Source organism: Colobus angolensis, unplaced genomic scaffold (genome assembly GCF_000951035.1).
Source record: "Colobus angolensis palliatus isolate OR3802 unplaced genomic scaffold, Cang.pa_1.0 Scaffold126, whole genome shotgun sequence".
In the NCBI taxonomy this organism is placed as follows: Eukaryota; Metazoa; Chordata; class Mammalia; order Primates; family Cercopithecidae; genus Colobus; species Colobus angolensis.
In genome coordinates this window covers 792,223-813,790 of record NW_012113808.1, presented here as the reverse complement: position 1 = coordinate 813,790, position 21,568 = coordinate 792,223, and the positions used below count along the sequence as shown (strand labels likewise).

Below are 21,568 nucleotides of genomic sequence, written 5' to 3'. Positions count from 1 at the left end.
TGCCAAGCCTCCTTAACTCCTGCATTCTGTGCATCTGCAGGCTTACACCATGTGGAATTCACCAAAGCTTATAATTTGCATTCTCCAAAGTGGCAGTTTCAGCTGTACCTAGGCCCCTGCCCCTTTGAGCCCCGGCTGGAGCTGGAGTGGCAGGGATGTGGGAAGCAGTGTCCTGAGGCTGCTCAGAGAAGCAGGGCCCTGAGTCTGGCCCATGAAATCACTTTTCCTTTACAGACCTGTGAGGGGCTTCCTCTTAGATCTCTGAAATGCCTTCCAGGCTTTTTTCCCGTTGTCTTGGATATTAACACTTGACTCCTTTTTAGTTATTCAAATATTTCTAATAAGTGTTTGTTCCATGGCCTGACTGCATTCCCCTCCCCAGAAAAGTCTTCTTCTTTATCACATGGCTAAGCTGCAAATTTTCCAAACTTTTATGCTCTGCTTCCTGTTTAAATATAAATTCCAACTTTAAGTCATTTCTTTGCTCCCACATCTGATGCTAAGCTGTTAGAAGTAGCCAGGCAAACTCTTGAATGCTTTGCTGCTTAGCAATTTCTTCCACCAGATACCCTAAATCATCACTCTGAAGCTCAACCTTCCACAGGTCCCTAGGGCATAAACATAATGCAGCCAAGCTCTTTGCTAAGGCATAACAAGGGAGGCCTTTACCCCAGTTCCCAATAAGTTCCTCATTTCCGTCTGAGACCTCATCAACCTGGACTTCACTGTCCACATCGCTACAGCATTTTGATCACAACCACTTAATTAGTCTCTAGGAAGTTCCAAACTTCTCTTATCTTCCTGTTTTCTTCTGAGCCCTCCAAACTCTTCCAACCTCTGCCTACTATCCAGTTCCAAAGTCACTTCCACATTTTTATGTATTTTTATAGCAATGTCCCACTCCTCAGTACCAATTTTCTGTATTGGGTCATTCTAGCATTGCTATAATTGAGACTGGGGAATTTATAAAGAAAAGAGGTTTAGTTAGCTCATAGTTCTGCAGGCTTTACAGGAGGCATGGTGCTGGCATCTGCTTGGTTTCTGGTGAAGCCTCAGTGAGCTTTGCATAATGGCAGAAGGTGAAGTGGGAGCAGGTATGTCACATGGCAAAAGCAGGAGCAAGCACATGTGCTCGTGTGTGAGAGAAAGAGAGAGAAAGAGAGAGAGAAAGAGAAAGAGAGATAGAGGGAAAGAGAAAGAGAGAGAGTGTGTGTGGGGAAAGAGGAGGTGCGACACACTCTTAAATGACCAGATCTTGTGAGAACTCATTAGCACAAAGACAGCACCAAGCCATGAGGAATCTGTCCCCATGATCCAGATACCACCCCCTAGGCCCCATGTCCACCACTGGGGATTACATTTCAGCATGAGATTTGGGCTGGGACAATTATCTAAACTATATCAACGTGTCTGTAGTTCATGATTTTATTGTGAAGTAATATTTCATTGTATTATTATAATTTGTTTATTCACCTGTTGATATAAATTTGGACTGTTTCCAATTGTTGGCAATTATAAATAAATGCTCTGAGCATTTGCATAAAAGTCTGCTGTGGATGTCTAAGTAAACATGTAACCGCGAAATTGCTGGATTCTATGATGTGTGTATTAAACTTATGAGAAACTGTCAAACTGTTTTCCAAAGTGACTGTTTCAATTTGCATTCCCATCAGAAAACTATGAGGGTTTCTGTTGCTCCATGTTCTCATCAACGCTTTGTATTATCAGATTTTTAAAATTTTGTATATTTTTGAACTTTGCAGCAGGTTTTTATTTTTGTTTTATATCTATTACAGAGTTTGAAACATAAAGAACTACATTTTCTCTTCACATTTAGATGTATATATAAATATCATTTGTCTGGACTCAGCACACTGAATGCCATGGTTTCCTGGCCTAAGTCTGCCCTGAAATCAAGCTGTGTCTGTCTACCCAGGGGCCCTGAGAACATGGAAAATAGACAGAGTTTATAGTTATTAGGGGGAAAAAAAAACAAAGCAGATGAATTTGCAAAGAAAAACCAGTGAGGAGAAGGATTTGCTTAATCTTCCAAGGATCCATAGCTGGTAACCCAAGCCATTCTTGAGGGATATCCAGGCTCTTGAGTGGCTGGGACTCCATACCCCATTTCCTTCTTTAATAGGTCAATCAAAGGCAGTTCCCACAAAAGCTGGCTAAAAAAGCCAATACCCAACTCCAGAGTCTGAGGGTTCATGAAGATATGGGCTCTTTTTATTTTATTATTTTTTTTTCTTGAGATGGAGTCTTGCCCTGTCTCCCAGGCTACAGTGCAGTGGTGCAATCTTGGCTCTATAATCTGTGTAGTTCAGCTCCAAAAAACAGGGCTCCTGGAAGATGGCTTTCATGGAAGAGTTGATGGAGGAGATCTATGGGGTCTACGTAAGGGGGAATACAAAGGGTCTCTGAAAACTGAGATCAACACCTGCTCTCTGGGGGGCCATTTGTATTCTCTGACCCAGGTAACAAGGCTGGCCAGCCTGTGGGTGGAACCCATGTGGTTCTATCTGAAGGTTGCAGCCAACATCAAGGCCAGGCAGTCACTGGAGTCAGCTGGGTCTGAAGGCAGGTTTCTAAGACCAGAGACCCTGTTAGTACTAAAGATGATGATTTGGGGGTGGGATGCCTGGAGGGGTTGGCACCATTCAAAAAAGTGTTTGAACACATCAACCAAGAAAAAGGCTGCTTGTCCCTCCTAATCCATATCTAGATACCCCCAACCAGAGATCTTAAAAAGGATAGATGAGCCATATGCCAACATGCCAGGATTCCAAAATCATTCCTCAACTAATTAGGGTATTCCCTATAGCAGACTGGGGTAGAGGGCTCCATACTGGCAATAACCAGAAAGCCTTACCTCACTTAGGCCAGGGTCTGGAATCCAGATGGAGACTGCCCACAAACAGTGGCTCTCAAGCCTGGGCTAAGTAAATAATATTTTGTTTCATTACATGGCCAAAGGAGAGGAGGACATACAAAAGATGATATTATTGCCTCTGTGGGCTGGAAGAACTTCACCTGTTGGTTGAAAGGGGATTAAAGGAAGATAACGGGAAAAGCTGGTCTGGGGAAGACACAAATGAAAGCTCTCGGAGGCCACTTTTCTCTGATGAGAAATCTATCCTCACATTGTGCCCCTAGTAGACTTTAGCCTTTGGAGTTCTTAGGGAAAACTGGCTTTGAGCAGCAGCCAGATGACCAAAAAAATTTTTCATCTGGTACAGGACCCGGAGGTGAAGTCAAAGTAGATTTTGGAGGAACAGCTGGGCAAGCAGGATGTGTATGTCTTACACTAAGAATCTGGCCCCAATAACAGGGACTTAACTATTACTTGAGATGCACAAAGTAGATCCTACTAAACTGCCCTTTGGATGAGAACAATGGGTAGAGGTTGGGTGGGGAAGGGCTTTTTATGGAACTGTAAGAGAACGGTTTTGTAATGGAGGTAGCAGGCCTAGTGAAAAAAAGATTCTGCCCCCCTGCCTTCCTGGGAGATTGGGGGTTGGTAGCCATCATTCCCAAGCTGATGAGTAGCATCTGACTCACCAAAGTGGTACAACATGGGTGTAGTTTTTCAGGGACAATTGCCAGCCTTAAACCATCCTCCTCAGAAAATGGCTTTGAAGTGGGACCACAGCACCAGGAGAGGGCAAATTCAAGACCAATGGCCAACAATAAGTACCTGAACTTTAGGTTTATAAGCAGAGGGGCATGGATTTCACCAGCGCCAGAAGGAGATGTGTAGCAATAGGAGCAAGAATGGCACTGTTTCAGAGGAAGGAAAAGCGGAGCTTGGAGCAGGATGCCTCTGACTAACCATAGTGGGGAGGTGGGGGTGCGACAGACTGTGCTTTCAGCTCCACAGCTGGTCTACACCAACTTCCTCTACTCACATCCAAACAGGTGGCTTTACTACCATATGTAATCCACCCAGAGGCATGGGCAAGCCACTGAGGCAATGCACCACCATAATTTAAACAGAAAGAAAAAACATCTGGATTATAATTGTCACAAGGAGGGGAAAACCCAAACCAGGTACAAGGATCCCAACAGGGAAGACAACCAATAGCTTAAAAAAAAAAAAAAAAAAAAAAGCAGGCTAGTAAGTTTAAGCTTCAGTGATAATAGATAAGAAATAGGAGAGGCAGCCACAGGTGATCAGTTATGTGGACAATGGCCATTGAGATTGAATTTGTGAAAACAAACTGCTTCTGGGTTTCCTGGTACAAGCAAGATGGTCAGCATTAAGGACAGAGCAGCAGACTTCACCAGGCCCTGAGCTCATCCTTGTTCCCTTCAGGCCCTGGGACAATCAGGCCACACCCACCTGCTTTATGAAGGTTCCAGAGCTGAGGGCTGGTCCCAGGTGGTGGTCCAGAATCCAAGCAGAGAGGAAAAGGACCAAGCTCAGACCTCCTAAGTGAGGAAGCATCCACATCTCTTTTTGGTCTTCCTCACAGCATCCTACTTACAGAAATTACAGACAGTTCTTCCTCTTGAGACCAATTAAGATTGACCTACCTAATATATAGAATATTTAAAAATACAGAACTTTTTGACATTCTCTCCTTTGGAAGTAAAATATACATGACCCAACTATAGAAGAGGAAGAAGAAGAAAAGCCAAAGACCGGGATCCCTGGCCATCCCAATACACGACACTCTCACTCCAACTTCCTCTACAAGTTACAGGTCCCCAGAGCAAAGACTTTCTCCTCAGGAGACAGGAAGGATCGCAGCCCCCTGTCTCAGGCTTAGCAGAAAATACAGCCATCTCAGAGGTTCTCTCAACCTGGAGGGGGAATTTTCAAGTAAACAAATGAAGTTGGGTCGCACCATTTGGAAGGTGAGTAGGAAAAATGGGATCAGAAGCTACATGTGGGAAGCCCCATGTGAAGTCCTGTGCTCCTCCCCTGCACTCCCACTCGTGTACTTGGGACCCTCCAGGAGAGTGAGGAGGATCTCCCAAACTAAAGAGGTCTGAGCAAAGAGTCAGAGGGAGGGAGGGACCTTTGTTTCATGGTAGCCTATCCATCAGCCTCTAGTCCCAGGCAATGCTGGCGGCTGGGTTTACTAAAACCAGGAACTCATGGCTCTTGGGAAGAGCAATCTTAATAAAAGGAAAACGTGCAAAAGAAAAAAAATTAAATAACCCAATCCAAGCATACAAGATTAATATTCTGTCAGAGCAAAAACACTTTGTTTTGGATTTCTTCTTTCCTCTCCCACCTCCCACCTCTGGAATATACCGTCTGCTCAAGTACCCAAGATAAGAGTCAGATCGATCAGGGCAGAGGACTGGGAAGAATGAAAAAAGACAAAAAGGAAGGAAGTCACCATTGAAGAAAAAAAGAAAAATTTAAAAAGGTGCAAATTGATTATGTTAGTCCTCCTTTGTCTACCCCAGGCTCCTGCGTTAAAGATATGTGTGCAGCCAAAATATAGTGTAAGGAAGAAAAACCCAACAAGTCCCCTTCTTAAGGTCTTCTCTACACTGTTTATTCTAGTTAGCCATTTGTCTAACCTTTTTTCAAGGTTTTTAGCTTCCTTGCGATGGGTTAGAAGATGTTCCTTTAGCTCGGAGAAGTTTGTTATTACTGACATTCTGAAGCCTACTTCTGTCGACTCCTCAAAGTGATTCTCTGTCCAGCTTTTTACCGTTGTCGGCGAGGAGCTGCAATCCTTTGGAGGAGAAGAGGCACTCTGGTTTTTAGAATGTTCAGCTTTTCGCCAGCAGTAACATTTGAAATAAGCCAGCAAGCTTCTTTCCGGATTGACTCCTTGGGACTCCTCAGCAAGTAGAGAAGGTAAGGTGCGGCTGAACAGTTAAGAATGACCTGGGTCCGGATGTCATCCCCAGTGACAATGTCACCCATGACTCTCAGAGCAGGAGAAGCCATTTTGTAATCATTGTGCATCAGCAACTCTACCAATCTCTGGAAGACTGCAGAGTCTATGACTGCCTGGATCTTCTCATTGGGGCCATCAGACAGGTAAGAAAGGGCCCAGCAAGCTTTGCCAGCAAGTCCCAGTCGCTGCTGAAGAGTAGGCAAGACAGCACAGGCAAACAAGGAGAGATCTTTGCCAACTCTGGGGGTGGGCTCTTCCCTTGGCAGAGATTTGACAGGGTCCAGACTGCATTCCGTGTCATCGTCAGTTGTGTGGACTCGGTAAGGAATATTAACAAAGGATTAAGGATGGAACAGTTCAAGACATAATCTTGGCAAACAGAGCTATCTCCAGCTATGTTTCCCAGTGCCCAGACTGCCTGTTCCTGAACATCCTTGAAGTCTGAATTAAGCAGCTCTATAAAAATGTGGACAGCCCCAGCTTCAATGACAATTTTGGTCTGCTGAGAGGTTCCAAGAGGCGATATTTGTTAGAGCCCAGGCAGCTTCAAAATGTAATGTACAATTCTCATTTCTCTTCAGAAACTCCACAAACCAATCCACCACTCTTGGAGTGTTGATAACTTCATCTATTGGAGGACTAGGCTCTTTGGAGAGCAGTTTCCAGAATTTCTGTGTGGTTGCTAACTGCAGGTCAGAATCACCAGAAAAGAGCATCTCCACCATCTCTCTTGTGATCACACTCTCCCTAGTAGTAGAGCTCACCTAGGAGTCCATGAGAAGACTATCCAACATGGCAACTTCTTCATTAATCAGCTCCACATTTCTCCGTTTAAAAATTCTTGCACGTGTTTTGCTTCATTACTTCAGGGTTAGAGCATTGTTCTTAGAGCTCTTCATTTGATAATTGCCTTTCCCTGGGCTTGCCCTGGTTTCCATCGCGGCTGCGCTCGCTCACACTTGGCGGCAGAAGTGGTGGCAGCTTCAGCGCCAGCTTCTGCAGACAATATGGCGGATCTGCAAACAGGTTTGTTGTTGTTGTTGTTGCTTTTAAGACGTAGTCTCGCTCTGTCGCCCAAGCTGGAGTGCAGTGGCACGATCTCTGCAGCGAGATTTTTAAAAATTTTAACCAATCATATGAGTTGTAAGTAGTATCCCGTGAGGTTGTTTTGTTTTGTTTTTGAGACAGTCTTGCTCTGTCGCCCAGGCTAGAGTGCAGTGGAGCAGTCTTGGCTCACTGCAACCTCCGCCTCCCAGGTTCAGGCAATTCTCGTGCCTCAGCCTCCCGAGTACCTGGGATTACAGACGTGCACAATCACGCCTGGCTAATTTTTGTATTTTTCATGGAGACAGGGTTTCACTGTTTGGTTAGGCTGGTCTCGAACTCCTGACCTCAGGGGATCCGCGTGCATTGGCCTTCCAAAGTGCTGGGATTACAGGCGTGAGCCACCGCGCCTGGCCCCATGAGGTTTTAATTTGCATTCCCCTGATAACTAATGATGCTGAGCATCTTGTTATGTACTTTTATTTTGCTGTCTGTGTATCTTCCTTGGTGAAAGGTCTAGGCAAATCTTTGGCCTAGTCTTATTGGAATGGTCTAAATACAAGTCCTCTGTCAGCTATGCATTTTGTAAAGATTTTCTCCCAGTCTGTGGTTTGTCTTTTCATTTTCTTAACAGTGTTTTTTGAAGAGCAGAAGTTTTTAACTTTGATAAAGCCCAGTTTATCAGCATTTTAAAATGGTTTGTTCTCTTTTTGCGATATGTAAAAATCTGTGCCTAACTGAAGGTCACAACGTTTTTCTTCTAATAGTTTTATCATAGTTACTCCTATACTTAAGATTTATGAGCAATTTAAAGTTAATTTATTGTGTATGATGCAAGGTTATGGTAAGAGTTTATTTTTGCATATGATATCCAATTGTTTTAGAGCCAATTGGTGAAAGAGTATCCTTATTCCAATGAATTGCATTTGTATCTTTGTAAAAGAGCAATTGACTACATATGTGGGAGTCCTTTCTATTCCTTTCATCTGTGTATTTATTTTTAACATACTCTTTGCTTAGTTACTGGAGTTTTATAGCAAGTCTTGAAATTACGTAGTGCAAGTCTTTCAACTTTGTTCTTTCACAAATTTGTTTTGGCTATTCTAGGTAATTTGCATTTCCATATAAATTTTAGTATCAATTTGTCAATGTCTATGAAAAAACCTTCAGGGATTTTGATTGAGATTTTGCAGAACCTCTAGATTAATTGGGGATAATTGATATTTTAACAATGTTGAGTTCTCTAATCCATGAACACAGTATATCTGCCATTTATTTAGGTCTTCTTTAATTTTTTGGGAATGTTTTATAGACTTTAGTGTAAATTCTTGCACGTTTTGCTAACATTTCCCCTAAATATTTAACTTGTTGATGGTTATATGACATTTACATTTTTATATCCATTACTCATTGTCAGCATATAGAAATATAATTAATTTTTGTATCTTGACCTTTCCAACATTGCTATGCCCACTTTCAATAATAATTTATTTCAATATTATTTCAAAATATTTCAATAATTATCTATGTTGATCATGTTATATACAAAAAAGTGTTACTTTTTCTTTCCAATCTGTATGCCTTTAATTTCTTTTTCAGGACTTATTATACTGGTGGAGACCACAAGTGAAATACTGAACAGAAGTGGTGAAAGGTATTCCTTGCCTTGTTCTTGAGCTTAAGGGGAACGCATTCAGGGTTTTCACCATTAAGGATGCTGTTAGCTGTAGGTTTTCCACAGGTGTTCTTTATCAGACTGGCGATGTTCCCTGTTAGTCTTGGTTTTGCTGAGAGTCTTTCATTATAAGCGAATCTTAAATTTTGTCCACACTATTTCTTCATCTATTCAGATGAACATAGGCTTTTTTAAAAGAGCATCAACATGGTAAATTCTATTAATTAGTTTCTGAATGTTGAAATAGACTTGCATCATTGGGAAAAACCCCGCTTGATCATGGAGAACCATCCCTTTTATATATTAAAGGATTTGTGCTGTTAAAATGCTGTTGAGGATTTTTACTACTGTGTTCATGACAGGTGTTGGTCTCAGGTTTCTTTTCTTATAAAGTCTTTGTCTTGTTTTGGCACCAAGGTAGTGCTGGTCTCATAAAATGAGTTGGAAAGTGTAGCTTCCTCTTATAATTTTAAAAAAAGTATATATAAAATTTGTATTATTTCTTAAGTTTTTGTTAGAATTCACCAGTGAAGCCATCTGGGACTGAAGTGTTCTTTGTGGAAAGGTTTTTGTGTGTTTGTTTGTTTGTTTGAGATGGAGTTTCGCTCTTGCCACCCAGGCTGGAGTGCAATGGCATAATCTTGGCTCACTGCAACCTCTACCTCCTGGGTTCAAATGATTCTCCTGCCTCAGCCTCCTGAGTAGCTGGGATTACAGGCGCCCAACACCATGCCTGGCTAATTTTTTGTATTTTTAGTAGAGACGGGCGTTTCACCATGTTGGCCAGGCTGGTCTTGAACTCCTGACCTCATGATCCTCCTGCCTCAGCCTCCCAAAGTACTGGGATTACAGGCATGAGTCACCGTGCCCAGCCAGGAGGTTTTTAATTATGACTTTATTATAATTTAAGAGGCAAGGATGAACCAGGTTATCTATTTCTTCTTGAGTTAGCTTTAGTAATATGTATGTTTTAGGGAATTTACACATTTGGCATAATATTATTCAGTATATCCTCTTATTTTTTAATAACTAGAGAGCTACAGCAATGGCCCCTTTTTAATGCCTGATATTGGTAATTTGTGTTTTCTCCCTTTTGCTGATTAGTCTTGCATGTTGTCAGTTTTACTGACATTCTTAAAGAACAAACTTTTGAATTTATATATTTTCTCTGTTATTTTTCTGTTTTTATATCACTGATATCTGCTGTCATATTCATTATTGTCATTCTTCTGCCTACTTTTATTATAATTTGCCCTTTTATTTTTAGTTGCTTAAGGTGGAAACTTAGGTCATTGATTTAAGATGTTTCTTCTTTTCTGATAAAGGCATTTAGTGCTATTAAATTTCCCTCTCATCACTGCTTTCTTTCTTAGTGACATCCCACAGTTTTGATATGTTGTATTTTTATTTCCATTCAGTTCAAAAGAATTACTAATTTTCCTTTGGATTTTTCTCTGACCCATGGCTTTTTAAGAAGTTCATCATTTAGTTTCCAAGTGTTTGAGATTTTTCCAGTTTTCTTTCTGTTATTGATTTCTAAATTAATCTTATTGTGATCAGAAAAGATATTTGTATGACTGAATCCTTTTAAATTTATTGAGATTTGTTTTGTGGCCCAGAATATAAATTATTTTGGTAAATGTTTTGTGTGTACTTGAAAAGATTGTGTATTCTGCTATGTTAGAGGGAGTGTTCTATAAATATCAATCAGATCAAGATGGTTAATAGTGTTTCTCAAATTTTCTATTTCCTCACTAATTTTTTGTTTATTTGTTTTATATATTAAAAGGTAATGTTGAAGTTTCCAGCTGTATTTGTGGATTTATCTACTTCTTTCTCAATTCTTTCCATTTTTTGTTTATGTACCTTGAAATTATGTTAATACAATCTGCCTATATAGGATTGTAATGTTTTCTTGAATTATCCTTTGCTAACAATATTATTCATCTTTATTTCTGGTGATATTTCTAGCTCTAAATGTACTTTGTTTGATATGAATATAGTCCCTTTAGTTTTCTTTTGATTAGTATTTACATAGTATATCTTTGTATACACTTTTCGCCTATTTTTGTGTCTTTATATGTAAAGCAGGTTTCTTGCTTTTTAAATAAAATGTAATCTGACAATTTTTACCTTTTAGTTGAAGTGATTACAACATTGACACTTAATATAATTGTGCTTGTGATTGAGGTTAAATCTACCATCTTACTATTTGTTTTTCATTTGTCTCTTCTACTCTATGATTCCTTTTTCCCCCCTTTTCTATCTTCTTTTGAATTGGGGATGTTTTAATGATTCCATTTTATCTATATTATTGACTTAGTTATTCCACTTTAATTTTGGTGCTTGCCCTAGGGTTTACAGTGCATACCTCTAAGTTACCACAGCCTGTCCAGCTCTGTCTCCTTTCCTCCTGCAACTTCAATTTACGTGTATGTTACATCATTTGACTTTGTCCCCAGCTCTGAGATCTGTACTGCCTTCTTCTAACCTCTTTGGTAAGTTGGACCACTTGTTCACATGAAGGTGGAGTGGATGAGAACAAGAGGAGCAGGGTTGAGCCATAGCAGTATCAGGATTTGATGCCATCCCTTTGGGATGGGCAGAAATTCAGACGGTGGGTTTCTGGGAGCAGAAGTTCAGCCAGATTAACCAAGCACAGGTCCGAAGCGCTTGAGTCTTGGGTCCAGCTATTAGCTCAGTCATAAATACGCAAGAGTGGGCACTTAGGAAACTCAAGAAGGAGCTGGGTACCATGTCTAAGATGATGAGGGTAAAGTATAGAAATGACTTGTAGCAGATGGCCATAGGCAGAGGTGACATTGAGCATCCCAGCATGCTGTGAGTTCTTAAAAACTCTAGAAAGGCATTTGGACTTTCATAAGATGTGAAATCACCAACCTTAATCCAAAATATTTAGATTTCAGGGAGTAAGTATACCCCAGATAATATCTGTTACATGTTTTAAATTGCTGTCTCCTCCACTTGATATGGGAGTTCTATGAAGATAGGAACCGTATTTACCTTCTTCACTAACAGTACCTGACACTTAGCAGGCACGCAAACATTTTCAAATGAATGATAATATGACAACAGAAGGCATGGATTAAATTTTCTTTCTCACCAATTAATGGCCCAGCACACTTGAGTAGTTATTTAATCTTTTTCATCTCTTACATTCTCATTTATAAAGTTAGAATATCATAATCCCACTTTACAGGTCTGTTGTGATGATTAAATAATGAAAGATACAAATCAAGCACGAATCTCATCCCACAAACTTAGGGTTACAAGAAATGTAACTTTATTATTGTCTCTACAGGTGAATTTAGCTTCTATTTCAGTCACCATGCTAGATGATGGAAATTTATTATCAGTCAATTAAGTGTCTGGGTGATTTCCAGGCAAACCCTCAGCCCTCCCTCCTCACCTTCTTGAGTAAACCTCAGTTCTGGAGTGTTTTCTGTTGTGAGAGCATGTGTCTGTGTAGGTGGACTGAGTGTCTAGGTTCCTATCACTGTCACTGTCATCGTCACACACACTGACTTCTGCTGAGATAGCTGTTTTTCAGACTGGCTTCTGTTCATATGGCTCTTATAGACTCTGATTAAAAGGCTACTATAGGTTTGCCAATTTTCTGGGTTAGGTATGAGACACAGAAGAAAACACTCAGGTGCTTCTGGTGCACTTGTGGGGAGTACAGGGACCCAGCTGGGCTGCCCTGGCCTGCCTGTCTAAACACAGTGTACAGCCACTTCAGGTCCTCCATGAAACTTGTAGTTTTTCAAGACTTGACTCTCTACTTTCTCTCTGGTTCTACTATGACAATAAGAAATTATTTTTAAAAATTGAAACTATTTTGATTATATTATCCAGTTACATTATATAAATTATGTACAAGTACTACTAGGTCATAATGTCTTTTATCTGGCATTCTTTCACTAAAAGCTTTAAAATCAATGTTCTTAACCCTTAATCTATGGATAGCATAAATATTTAAACGTATCTCTTTGTTTCCTTTGCTTTTTTTTAAAAAAAAGAAAGCTTGCGCTCTATTTTTTCCAAGTTCATTACTTCCATTTTTTTGCCTCTAGCCATGATCTTTGCTTTAAACGTTAAGCTCCTTTAGAGCAGAGATTGTATGTTTTCTAAATATTACAGCAGTTTCCTGATAGATGGTTCTGATAGCTCTTCCATCTTCTCTTCTCACTCACAAAAGACAAGCGGCTCACTCTCTCCACTATTCTCAAATACAGCCTGACATTCCAGCCAAAACAGTCTGATTGCAGTTCACCTATTCACAAATGTCTGTTGAGAATCAGCCATTCAAGGTCACCGTGTCCTGTATTGTGGGGCCAAGGGGCAGAAAATTTAAAAAGTAACAACACCTAATGTTTGTTGAGCACTATACATTGACTTTTCTGAATGTTTTGCGTGTGTTATTTCATTGGGTAGTCCCAGCTCTTTGAGGTATGTACCTTTGTTATCTCAGTTTTACAGATGAGAAATTCAAGTGGCTAAGAGGTTAAGCATCTTGCCAAAGTTTTCTCAGCTAGTAAGCAGTAGAGCCAGTATTCTAACCTATGTGGTCTGGCTTCCAAGCCAACACTCCCAACTACCATGCAGAACTCAGGAGGTCTGTCAAGTTTCTACCAAACCTAAGGGCTCCTTATGTAGAAATCAGTCAAATACGGTTGCTGTTAGGAAACTGTAGTCATTGCACTTGAATAGTAATTTCCATATTATAAGTAACACTGCAGGCTAGTGAACTGGATGATGACACGGTTCTCGGTGGATTATAGCATGTTGCCCTGTGAAAGGTGCCCTGCTTTGTGGCATGAGCATTTTTTCCCTGGTGGTAGAGCCTTACAGAGCAAATGGCTGAGTAAGGCTATCAGAGTTTGAAAGTACTCTTCATGCACTATTCCACAACTTGTGCTCTGATCTCTCTTATACGCACCAAGTAACAAGTAACTTGTCATCCCCAGTATAGCACTCTACAGTTTACAGACCTCGAGAGTTTGCTCTTTGTCTTAATATGAGAGGCCGTTGGAGTTATACGCACCATCAAGTGCAATCTAACATTGATTTCCTGCTCAAGAGAATATTGAGTGGTGAGAACAAAGGCATCATGGAGCCATGGCTGTCGCTGTGGTCAGGGAGAGGAAGCAGGAGCCCAAGGAAGGGAAGCAAATGGCTCATTAGAGTGGGTGGTTAGGATGAGAGCAAAGGGAGAAGTAGAGCTTAATGGACTGAAATGGTCAAGCTATGAGGAGAAAATAGCATCCAAGAATGACAAGGGCAAAACCAACAAAGAGTCAAGGTCAGAATTCAATAAAGAGAAGCTGGGGAGAAGAAATATTTCAATATCCCAACAGAGGTGACTAAAGTGTCCAACTAAATAAGCATGTCCTCCTAATTGTTTGAATAGGCCAATGGGTCAACCAATCTTATCCTTCCGAACTACCCCCTCATCTCCCCAGCTAGTTTTGGAATAGAGAGGATGGAAGGGTGGGAGGGTGGGGGGAAGAAAGAGAGAAAGAAAGGGAGAAAAATAAGGAAAGGAAATTATATTTTTCCTAAGGGTAGAAGGGAGTTTTATTCGTTAATGTAGCCAAGTCTCAGAAACATGCACGGTTGTGAGACCTCAGGAGGGGTCTTCTCTTCTTTTTCTGCTTTTCTGCTTTATTCTTCACTCTCTGTCTCTTTTTCTTTTTTTTCTCTTTTCTTGTTCCGGACAACAACAGTTCCTTAACATCTGTGTTAGAGGCCCGTGCAGATTCTTTCTCTGGTTTCCAATTCTACATTTCAGGAAGAAAAGATTCTGACTGGTTCAGCCTAGTCAGTTGCCCACCCATGAACTAAACAATTGTGCCTAGATTTGCAATCAAGTTGTATTAGCATGGCTGGTAGAAACCTACCATGTGGGTCAGGGTTCTTTCTTCATTTTCATCATCTCCCAGGCCAACCCACATTGCTGTAAGGAGTAAATTAAATAATGGGCCCAGGCACAGTGGCTCACACACCTATGATCCCAGCACTTTCGGAGGTTGAGGTGGTAGGATTGCTTGAGGCCAGGAGTTCAAGAGCGGCCTGAGCAATGTAGTAAGACCCCATCTCTACAAAACATGTTTAAAAGAAAGAAAAATTGGCTGTGTATGCTGGCATGCACCTGTAGTCCTAGCTACTCTGGAGGCTGAGACAGGAAGATCCTTTGAGCCCAACAGTTCAAGACTGCAGTGAGCCATAATCACAACACTGCACTCCAGCCTGGGTGATGAAGCGAGACCTTGTCTGAAACAAATAAATAAAATAAAATATGTGAAGGGGTGCCATGAAAGTGTACAGCACTACTGCAATTCTTATAGCTGAAATATGTAACCAGAGGGAAGTGCCAAAAATTGCTTTTGTGGTAATAGTATTAGTTTTCATGCATTACAGAGATACCCTGGGTATATAAAGAATCCTCTAAATTGAAATCAATTTTCTTCATCTGGGATTTGATTCTAAACTCTTTTGCTTGCAAAAGATGCAGTGAGACAAAAGCAGACTTTCTAAGACCAGATCACCTGATCTGTACGGAAGATGAGTCTCAGAATTGGAAGGGGGTGGTCATCATTTGGTATTCAGAAATTAAAACAAGGTTGTTAAGCACCAATCAAGGATGTTTGAAGGGAAAAGTGGCTAGATTTTAAGATTGCTCAATAGAAAGTGTTTTCTGGAAAAGAAGCCAATTACACACCCTGGGGAGAGTACTTTATGTTGTTAGCGATAATTGCTCCTCATTAACTTTGCTGCAGAGACACTTTGGTACACTATGCGTAGATGTGGATATGGTCACTTTCTTTGAGTTAAATGCAAACTACTTTAGACCAGATGGCTTCTGGTCTGTAGATTTCTATTGAATTTCCTCAATTCCCCTAAACTGTTAAAAACAAACCCAAAAAACTAAAAGAAAAAATATCACAAGCTTTCATTTAAAAATTTGTTTTAGAGATTCTTATACTTGAGATTACAGCATCTGATTTTAGCTGATAAAGCTTTAAATTCCATTCTACTCCATGCTTGAAATTTGAAGGTTCTGAAAGGAATGCAGATGATTTACTTCTAACTTGCTGTGTTAGCTGGAGTAAATTATTTAACTGATTTGTGCTTTTTTTTGGAGGAGAGTTTACATTAGTCTGCCTCTTGAGTGTTTCTGGGACACTTAAGTGTAAAAACCATCCTGCAGTACATTATCAAAAGTAACTCATGGCAGAATCTGTTTTTCTCTGCCTTGATAGCAGTGGATTGCGGAGTTTTAATTACTAATGTACTTTCCATGAGTCCAAGTGATGATAAGATGCACCATCAAAGTAACAGAGTAACAGTATGGAGAGCAGAAGTATGTATCAATTGTAGTATACATTTTAATTTCAGCAACATTAAAATGTAAACATATATACATATTAAAATTGAGGAAATGTGGTGATGCCTAATTCCCAGAGATGTTCTGAAAATTAAATAAGGTTCTCATTTCACACTGTTAAGTGTTAACAATGCAAATATTATTACTTGCCTCACCCACACCACAGCCTAGCCTTTAACAATATACTAGTGACTTGGAAAAAAAATGGATATGTCATTCAATTTGGGGATCAAATTTTTTCATGAGAGTCATTTTTTAAAGGGGGGATATGTTATTCTTTTCTTTTTTTTTTAAACAGGGTTTCACTCTGTCACCCAGGCTGGAGTGCAGTAGCACAATCTTGGCTCACTGCAACCTCTGCCCCCTGGGATTCAAGCAATTATTGTGCCTCAGCCTCCCAAGTAGCTGGGAGCATGTGCCACCATACCTGGCTAATTTTTCTATTTTTAGTAGAGACAGGGTTTCACCTTGTTGGCCAAGCTGGTCTCGAGCTCCTGACCTCAAGTGATCCACCCCCGCCTCAGCCTTCCAAAGTGCTGGGATTACAGGCATGAGCCACCACATCTGGCCAAGGGATATGTCATTATCAACAATAGCTAATACACAGAGACTGTAGAACCAGAAGGAATCCCCCTTTTTTTTTTTTTTTTTTTCAGACAGAGTCTTGCTCTGTTGCCCAGGCTGGAGTGCAGTGGCACCATCTCAGGTGCAACCTCTGCCTCCCAGGTTCAAGCAATTCTCCTACCTCAACCTCCTGAGTAGCTGGGACTACAGGCACCCACCACCACGTCTGGCTAATTTTTGTATTTTTAGTAAAGACAGGGTTTCACCATATTGATCAGGCTGGTCTCGAACTCCTGACCTTGTGATACAGCCTCCTCGGCCTCCCAAAGTGCTGGGATTACAGGTGTGAGCCACCGCGCCTGGCTCCAGAAGGAAATTTAAAGTTCAATGAATTTTATCCCCGAAGTTTATAATAGGGAGAAACAGGTTCAGAGAAATAAAATGACTTCTCTATATGCATATGGTTCATGGCACAGTTGAGACAGAAAGAGGACTTTTTATGGATAACATTGGCTATTGTAAGTAATTATGATTATACACAGTGAAGCATTGAAGCTAGCTTTGTAACTTGAGTTCAAACAAAGGAGTGATAGGATGCTAATCCCCCACATGCACAATGTTTTAGCAAAAGTGCAGTGCAAGGATAAGCTGATTTATGTTGTAGAATTAAGGCAGTAGGAATTGAGAGTGTGAGAGCTGTCAGAATCAAAATGGAGTCACTAATGTTAAAACAAAACAAAACAAAACTCTGACAAATAGAGCCATGAAGGGAGAGTTTCATGCATAAATGCCTCGTAACAAAAACGACCACAAAAGACTCCAAAACCCACAACCTTGCACAGAGGCCATCACAACCCTACACCAAAAACTACTTCTATCAGGACATCTGCCCAGCAACTGCCTGTCCAGCCTTGAACTAGCATCACCCTTGTGATTGATATGTGTAGCCAAGGGTAATTATTTCAAAACAATTATGCAATCTTCTTCATTTTTTCCCTTAAAAACCTCTGTCTTCTGTTACCTCCCTGAATACACACAGAGTTTACTATGGCAAGCATCTTTCCATTGCGGTACCTTTTTCCCAAATAAACCTCTCTTCTTTTAGAGAGCCTGTCTCTTTGTTATTTAGGTGACAAGAGTGCGTGAGAAATGCATAGGTGTAGAATTCTGATGTACTAGATCACCTCCTACCCGTGGAAAACAAAGCTACACTCAGCCTGAGTAGAGGAGTGCTTGAACTTTAAGTCCTTCTGTACAGGAAAGGAGTTACACACCCCTCCAGGAGGCCACCCCTACCCCCGAGCAGTTTGTTTTGGTCCAAAAATGACAAAGCAGACTGGACCTCAGCCCTGTGACTACTGGTCTGGGGCAGACCTGTTCACAGTAGAACCATAAGAGGTTGTGACTTCCCTGGGGGTCACCATGAGGCTGGGCTGAGCCGGCGTAAATGATGTCACTTGCTAGGGTCACAGAATGCATCTTTAAGTGCATTCAATTACAGACCTACCCATACACTGCATTTCTGACATGACCCTGTAGATTCCACAGCCCATTTCTGGAAGGCTTATCTGAGAGTTGCAGGCAGGATCCAGCTCATTGTGGCTTTATCTACACAAGGCAGATGAGGACAGGTTGTTAGCATCTCCCGTCTGTGGCTACTGATGCCTGGTTAAACCATTGTTCCAAGCCCCCTAGCTGAGGGGAAGTAGAGTCAGGTCTCTTAATGCTGTGCGAGGCTCTATCTGGCCTTAGCTTGGCCTGCTCTTCAACTTTGACACAAAATGGAAGCAAGCCGCAAAGCCGGACTGAAGGTTCATACGATTTTAAAACAGAGCCTGGTGTGGTGGCACAGGCCTGTAGTCCCAGCTACTTGGGAGGCTGAGGTAGGAGGATCGCTTGAGCCCAGGAGTTCGAGGTTGTAGTGACCTATGATCGTGCCACCGCACTCCAGCCTGGGCGACCCAGCGAGACCCAACCGCCGCCCCCACAACAAAAACAGAAAGTAGGAAACGCCGTCTGTATTTACAACTAGCTCGTTTAGTTCCCAGACATGAGTATTATGACAATATTCATTTGGCAGTTCGGGATCCGAGAGAAGGAAAGCCTAAGCGAGCTGCTGAGCGGGGCCAGTGGTCCCGGGGCGTCCTGACTTCCAAGGTTCTGGGCCTTCGTGCTGCCGCCAGGAGCTCGTCGCCACGCCCCGCCCCAGTGGTCCCCCTGCAGGGGTTCCTGTCCCCCAGGCACCGAGCCCCAAGCCTCCGCGCAGGCTGCAGCTTCCCTTTGCCTGACCCCGCCAGCCTGCGCCTCCTCACCCGGGGACTAGTAGAAGCCTGGGCCCGCGCCTGGCGCTGCAACTCCAGTCTTTAGTCTTTGTTTGGAGCACGGGAGAGGCATGGAGAACCTTGGAACCGGGGGAGGCATGACTTCAATATTCCTATCGTTGTTAAATAAACGATTTTCTAATTTGTATCTGTTTCATGCCAGCGTGAAACTTCTGTAGGCAGAGCCGGTTGCGCTGCCAGCCCTTCCTTCTGCTTGTCCCCACCCACCTCTGCCTCTCCCACCCAGCCTTCCCTCGGCAGCAGCGGGGAAGAACAGCCGAGCAGACCAAACAGCCGGGGCAGCGGGTGGGAGGCTGTTCCCGCAGCTCGTGGCTGGCGTTGGAGAATGTGGAGATTTTCCCATTCATAAAAGGAACGTCCCGGCTCGCCTCCTTGCCGCTCGCCGTCTTGCCGGCCGCCGCACACCGCCACATCCGCAGCGGGGTAGGGCTGGGTCTGGGGGCGTTGAGTTCCCAGGGGCCTACCCGGTCGTACTCTCGCCTTTCTCAGGACGCCCCATTTTGTAAGCGGCACCGCGTGTCCTCGCTCAGTCTGTGCACACCGTTGACCTGGAACGCGGATGAGCACCCTTGGTTGAAACGAAGAGACAAAATGGCTTGTGGTTCAATTCATAAATAAAACCTCACCCTTGGACTTCAGGCTGCCCGACATTTTGTGACTTGCATTTTGTTGCTTTATCATAGTTTAGGAAGCGACTGTCAGGCCACGTTGCCTATCCATTTCTAAACGACTGTCTTTTTAGGACCCCGTTTTCACCCTTCTATGGCGGTGGGTTGGGGGTGGGGTGGAGTGGCCCAGGGAGACGATGGCAGGGGCGGGGCGGGGCAGGGCGTTGTACTGATTCAAGATGCAATATCCATCCAAATAATGGATTGTTATTAACAATGATCCTCTCTGCAAAACCCTTAAAATTGCCCCTTGATTCCCTAGCAGCAAGAGGCGAGCCCTTATTCGCTGAGCTGAAGCCTCCTCCCCCTCCTCCCCATTACTCTCTGCTCTGGAAATTACAACTCCTCGGCGCGCCGCGCGGGAGGCGGCGGCAGCGGCTGGAGGGAGGCGGGGAGGGGATTCCCGAGCCAGCCGGGCGCTCGCCCTCCGCCCGCTGGCTGCAGCGTCTCACGGCCAAGGTCAGAGGCTCCACAGGAGCAGCAGCTGGGAACCAGGGAAGCGGGTCAATCCCGGCCGCAGGGAGGAAGCACCAGGGTGCAGTCAGCCGGCGTCCGCAGCCGCCGAGGAGGGTGAGCGGCTGTCTCCGGGTCGGTCGGGTCCAGCCGAGGTGGCCGCGGCCCCAGCGACCTGGCGGGTGGCGGCCCAGGGGTCGGCGAGCGGGCAGCTGGAGCCCCACCTTCGGCTCCCGGGCGCTGTCCGCCGCCTCGTGGTGCTGATCCCAGCCCCACGGCTGAGCGGCCTTCGCACCTGCCTGCTCACCTCCCGATCACCACGATAAGGAGCTGGGCGGGGGCAGAAGGGTGTCCTCGGGGTAGCCGCCCACCGGAGCCAGGGGCTGAAGCAGTGAGCGCACAGCAGCCCGGCCGCTGGTCCTGGGGTGGAGAGGAGGCGCGCGCTGCAGCCGGCGGCGGCGCTGGTGCTGATTCATCACCTAAAGCTCCTCGCAGGCCACCGCGAGGGCAGCCGACCCGCTTCGGACTCTGGCCGCAGGTTGAAGCCGCCGGTGAGGTAGCCTCGCGGGCAGGAGGTGAGGGCCCCCTCCCTTCTCTCGCCCCCCTATCATCTTAGGGCGGTGGCTACAGGACAGAGAGAGGGGCGTGCCCCTCGGCTGTGAAGTGGGCATGCCCGTGTGATGCCCCCGCCCGCCGTCTCACCGGGGCGCACCACGCTGGTCCTTCTCCGCCAGTCTCCCGAGCTCCAGCCATTCATCTCCAGCGCAGAGCAGCGCGGGCAGTCGGCGCCGCGATGGAGGAAGAGCTGAAGTGTCCCGTGTGCGGCTCTCTGTTTCGGGAGCCTATCATCCTGCCCTGTTCCCACAATGTCTGCCTGCCTTGCGCTCGCACCATCGCGGTGCAGACCCCGGACGGCGAGCAGCACCTACCCCAGCCGCTCCTGCTTTCCCGGGGCTCCGGGCTGCCCGCGGGCGCCGCCGCTGCTCCCTCTCTGGAGCACGATGCAGTGGCGGGCCCGGCCTGCAGCGGTGCGGGCGGGAGTGCAGCTGGCGGCCTCGGCGGCGGTGCAGGAGGTGGTGGAGACCACGCGGACAAGCTGAGCTTGTACAGCGAGACAGACAGCGGCTATGGGTCCTACACCCCGAGCCTCAAGTCCCCCAACGGGGTTCGCGTGCTGCCCATGGTGCCCGCACCACCCGGCTCCTCCGCCGCCGCGGCTCGGGGTGCCGCCTGCTCCTCGCTGTCCTCGTCTTCGAGCTCCATCACGTGCCCGCAGTGCCACCGCAGTGCCTCCCTGGACCACCGCGGCCTGCGTGGCTTCCAGCGAAACCGGCTGCTCGAGGCCATCGTGCAGCGGTACCAGCAGGGCCGCGGGGCCGTGCCGGGGGCGTCTGCAGCCGCGGCAGTGGCCATCTGCCAGCTGTGCGACCGCACCCCGCCAGAGCCAGCAGCCACGCTCTGCGAGCAGTGCGACGTCCTTTACTGCGCTGCCTGCCAGCTCAAGTGCCATCCATCCCGGGGACCCTTCGCCAAGCATCGCCTGGTGC

At 44.5% G+C, this 21,568-nt stretch overlaps 2 protein-coding genes across 2 annotated transcripts in view; one reads left to right on the top strand and one right to left on the bottom strand.

Moving 5' to 3' along the window:
- Positions 1 to 4,889: 4,889 nt before the first annotated feature.
- LOC105505566 lies at positions 4,890 to 20,497 on the bottom strand. The gene is given in 8 exon segments (XM_011933432.1): positions 4,890 to 4,987; positions 5,749 to 6,033; positions 6,036 to 6,381; positions 6,383 to 6,707; positions 6,778 to 6,863; positions 19,108 to 19,468; positions 19,890 to 20,281; positions 20,393 to 20,497. Coding segments are annotated over 8 exon segments (1,998 nt in total).
- A 317-nt stretch (positions 20,498 to 20,814) lies between these two features.
- The window catches only part of TRIM67 (tripartite motif containing 67), a 53,750-nt gene continuing 52,996 nt past the window's right edge, over positions 20,815 to 21,568 (top strand). The window contains exons 1-2 of the mRNA XM_011933309.1: positions 20,815 to 20,942; positions 21,063 to 21,563. Coding sequence (XP_011788699.1) covers positions 20,815 to 20,942; positions 21,063 to 21,563 — 629 coding nt within the window. The remainder of the gene's footprint in view (positions 20,943 to 21,062; positions 21,564 to 21,568) is intronic.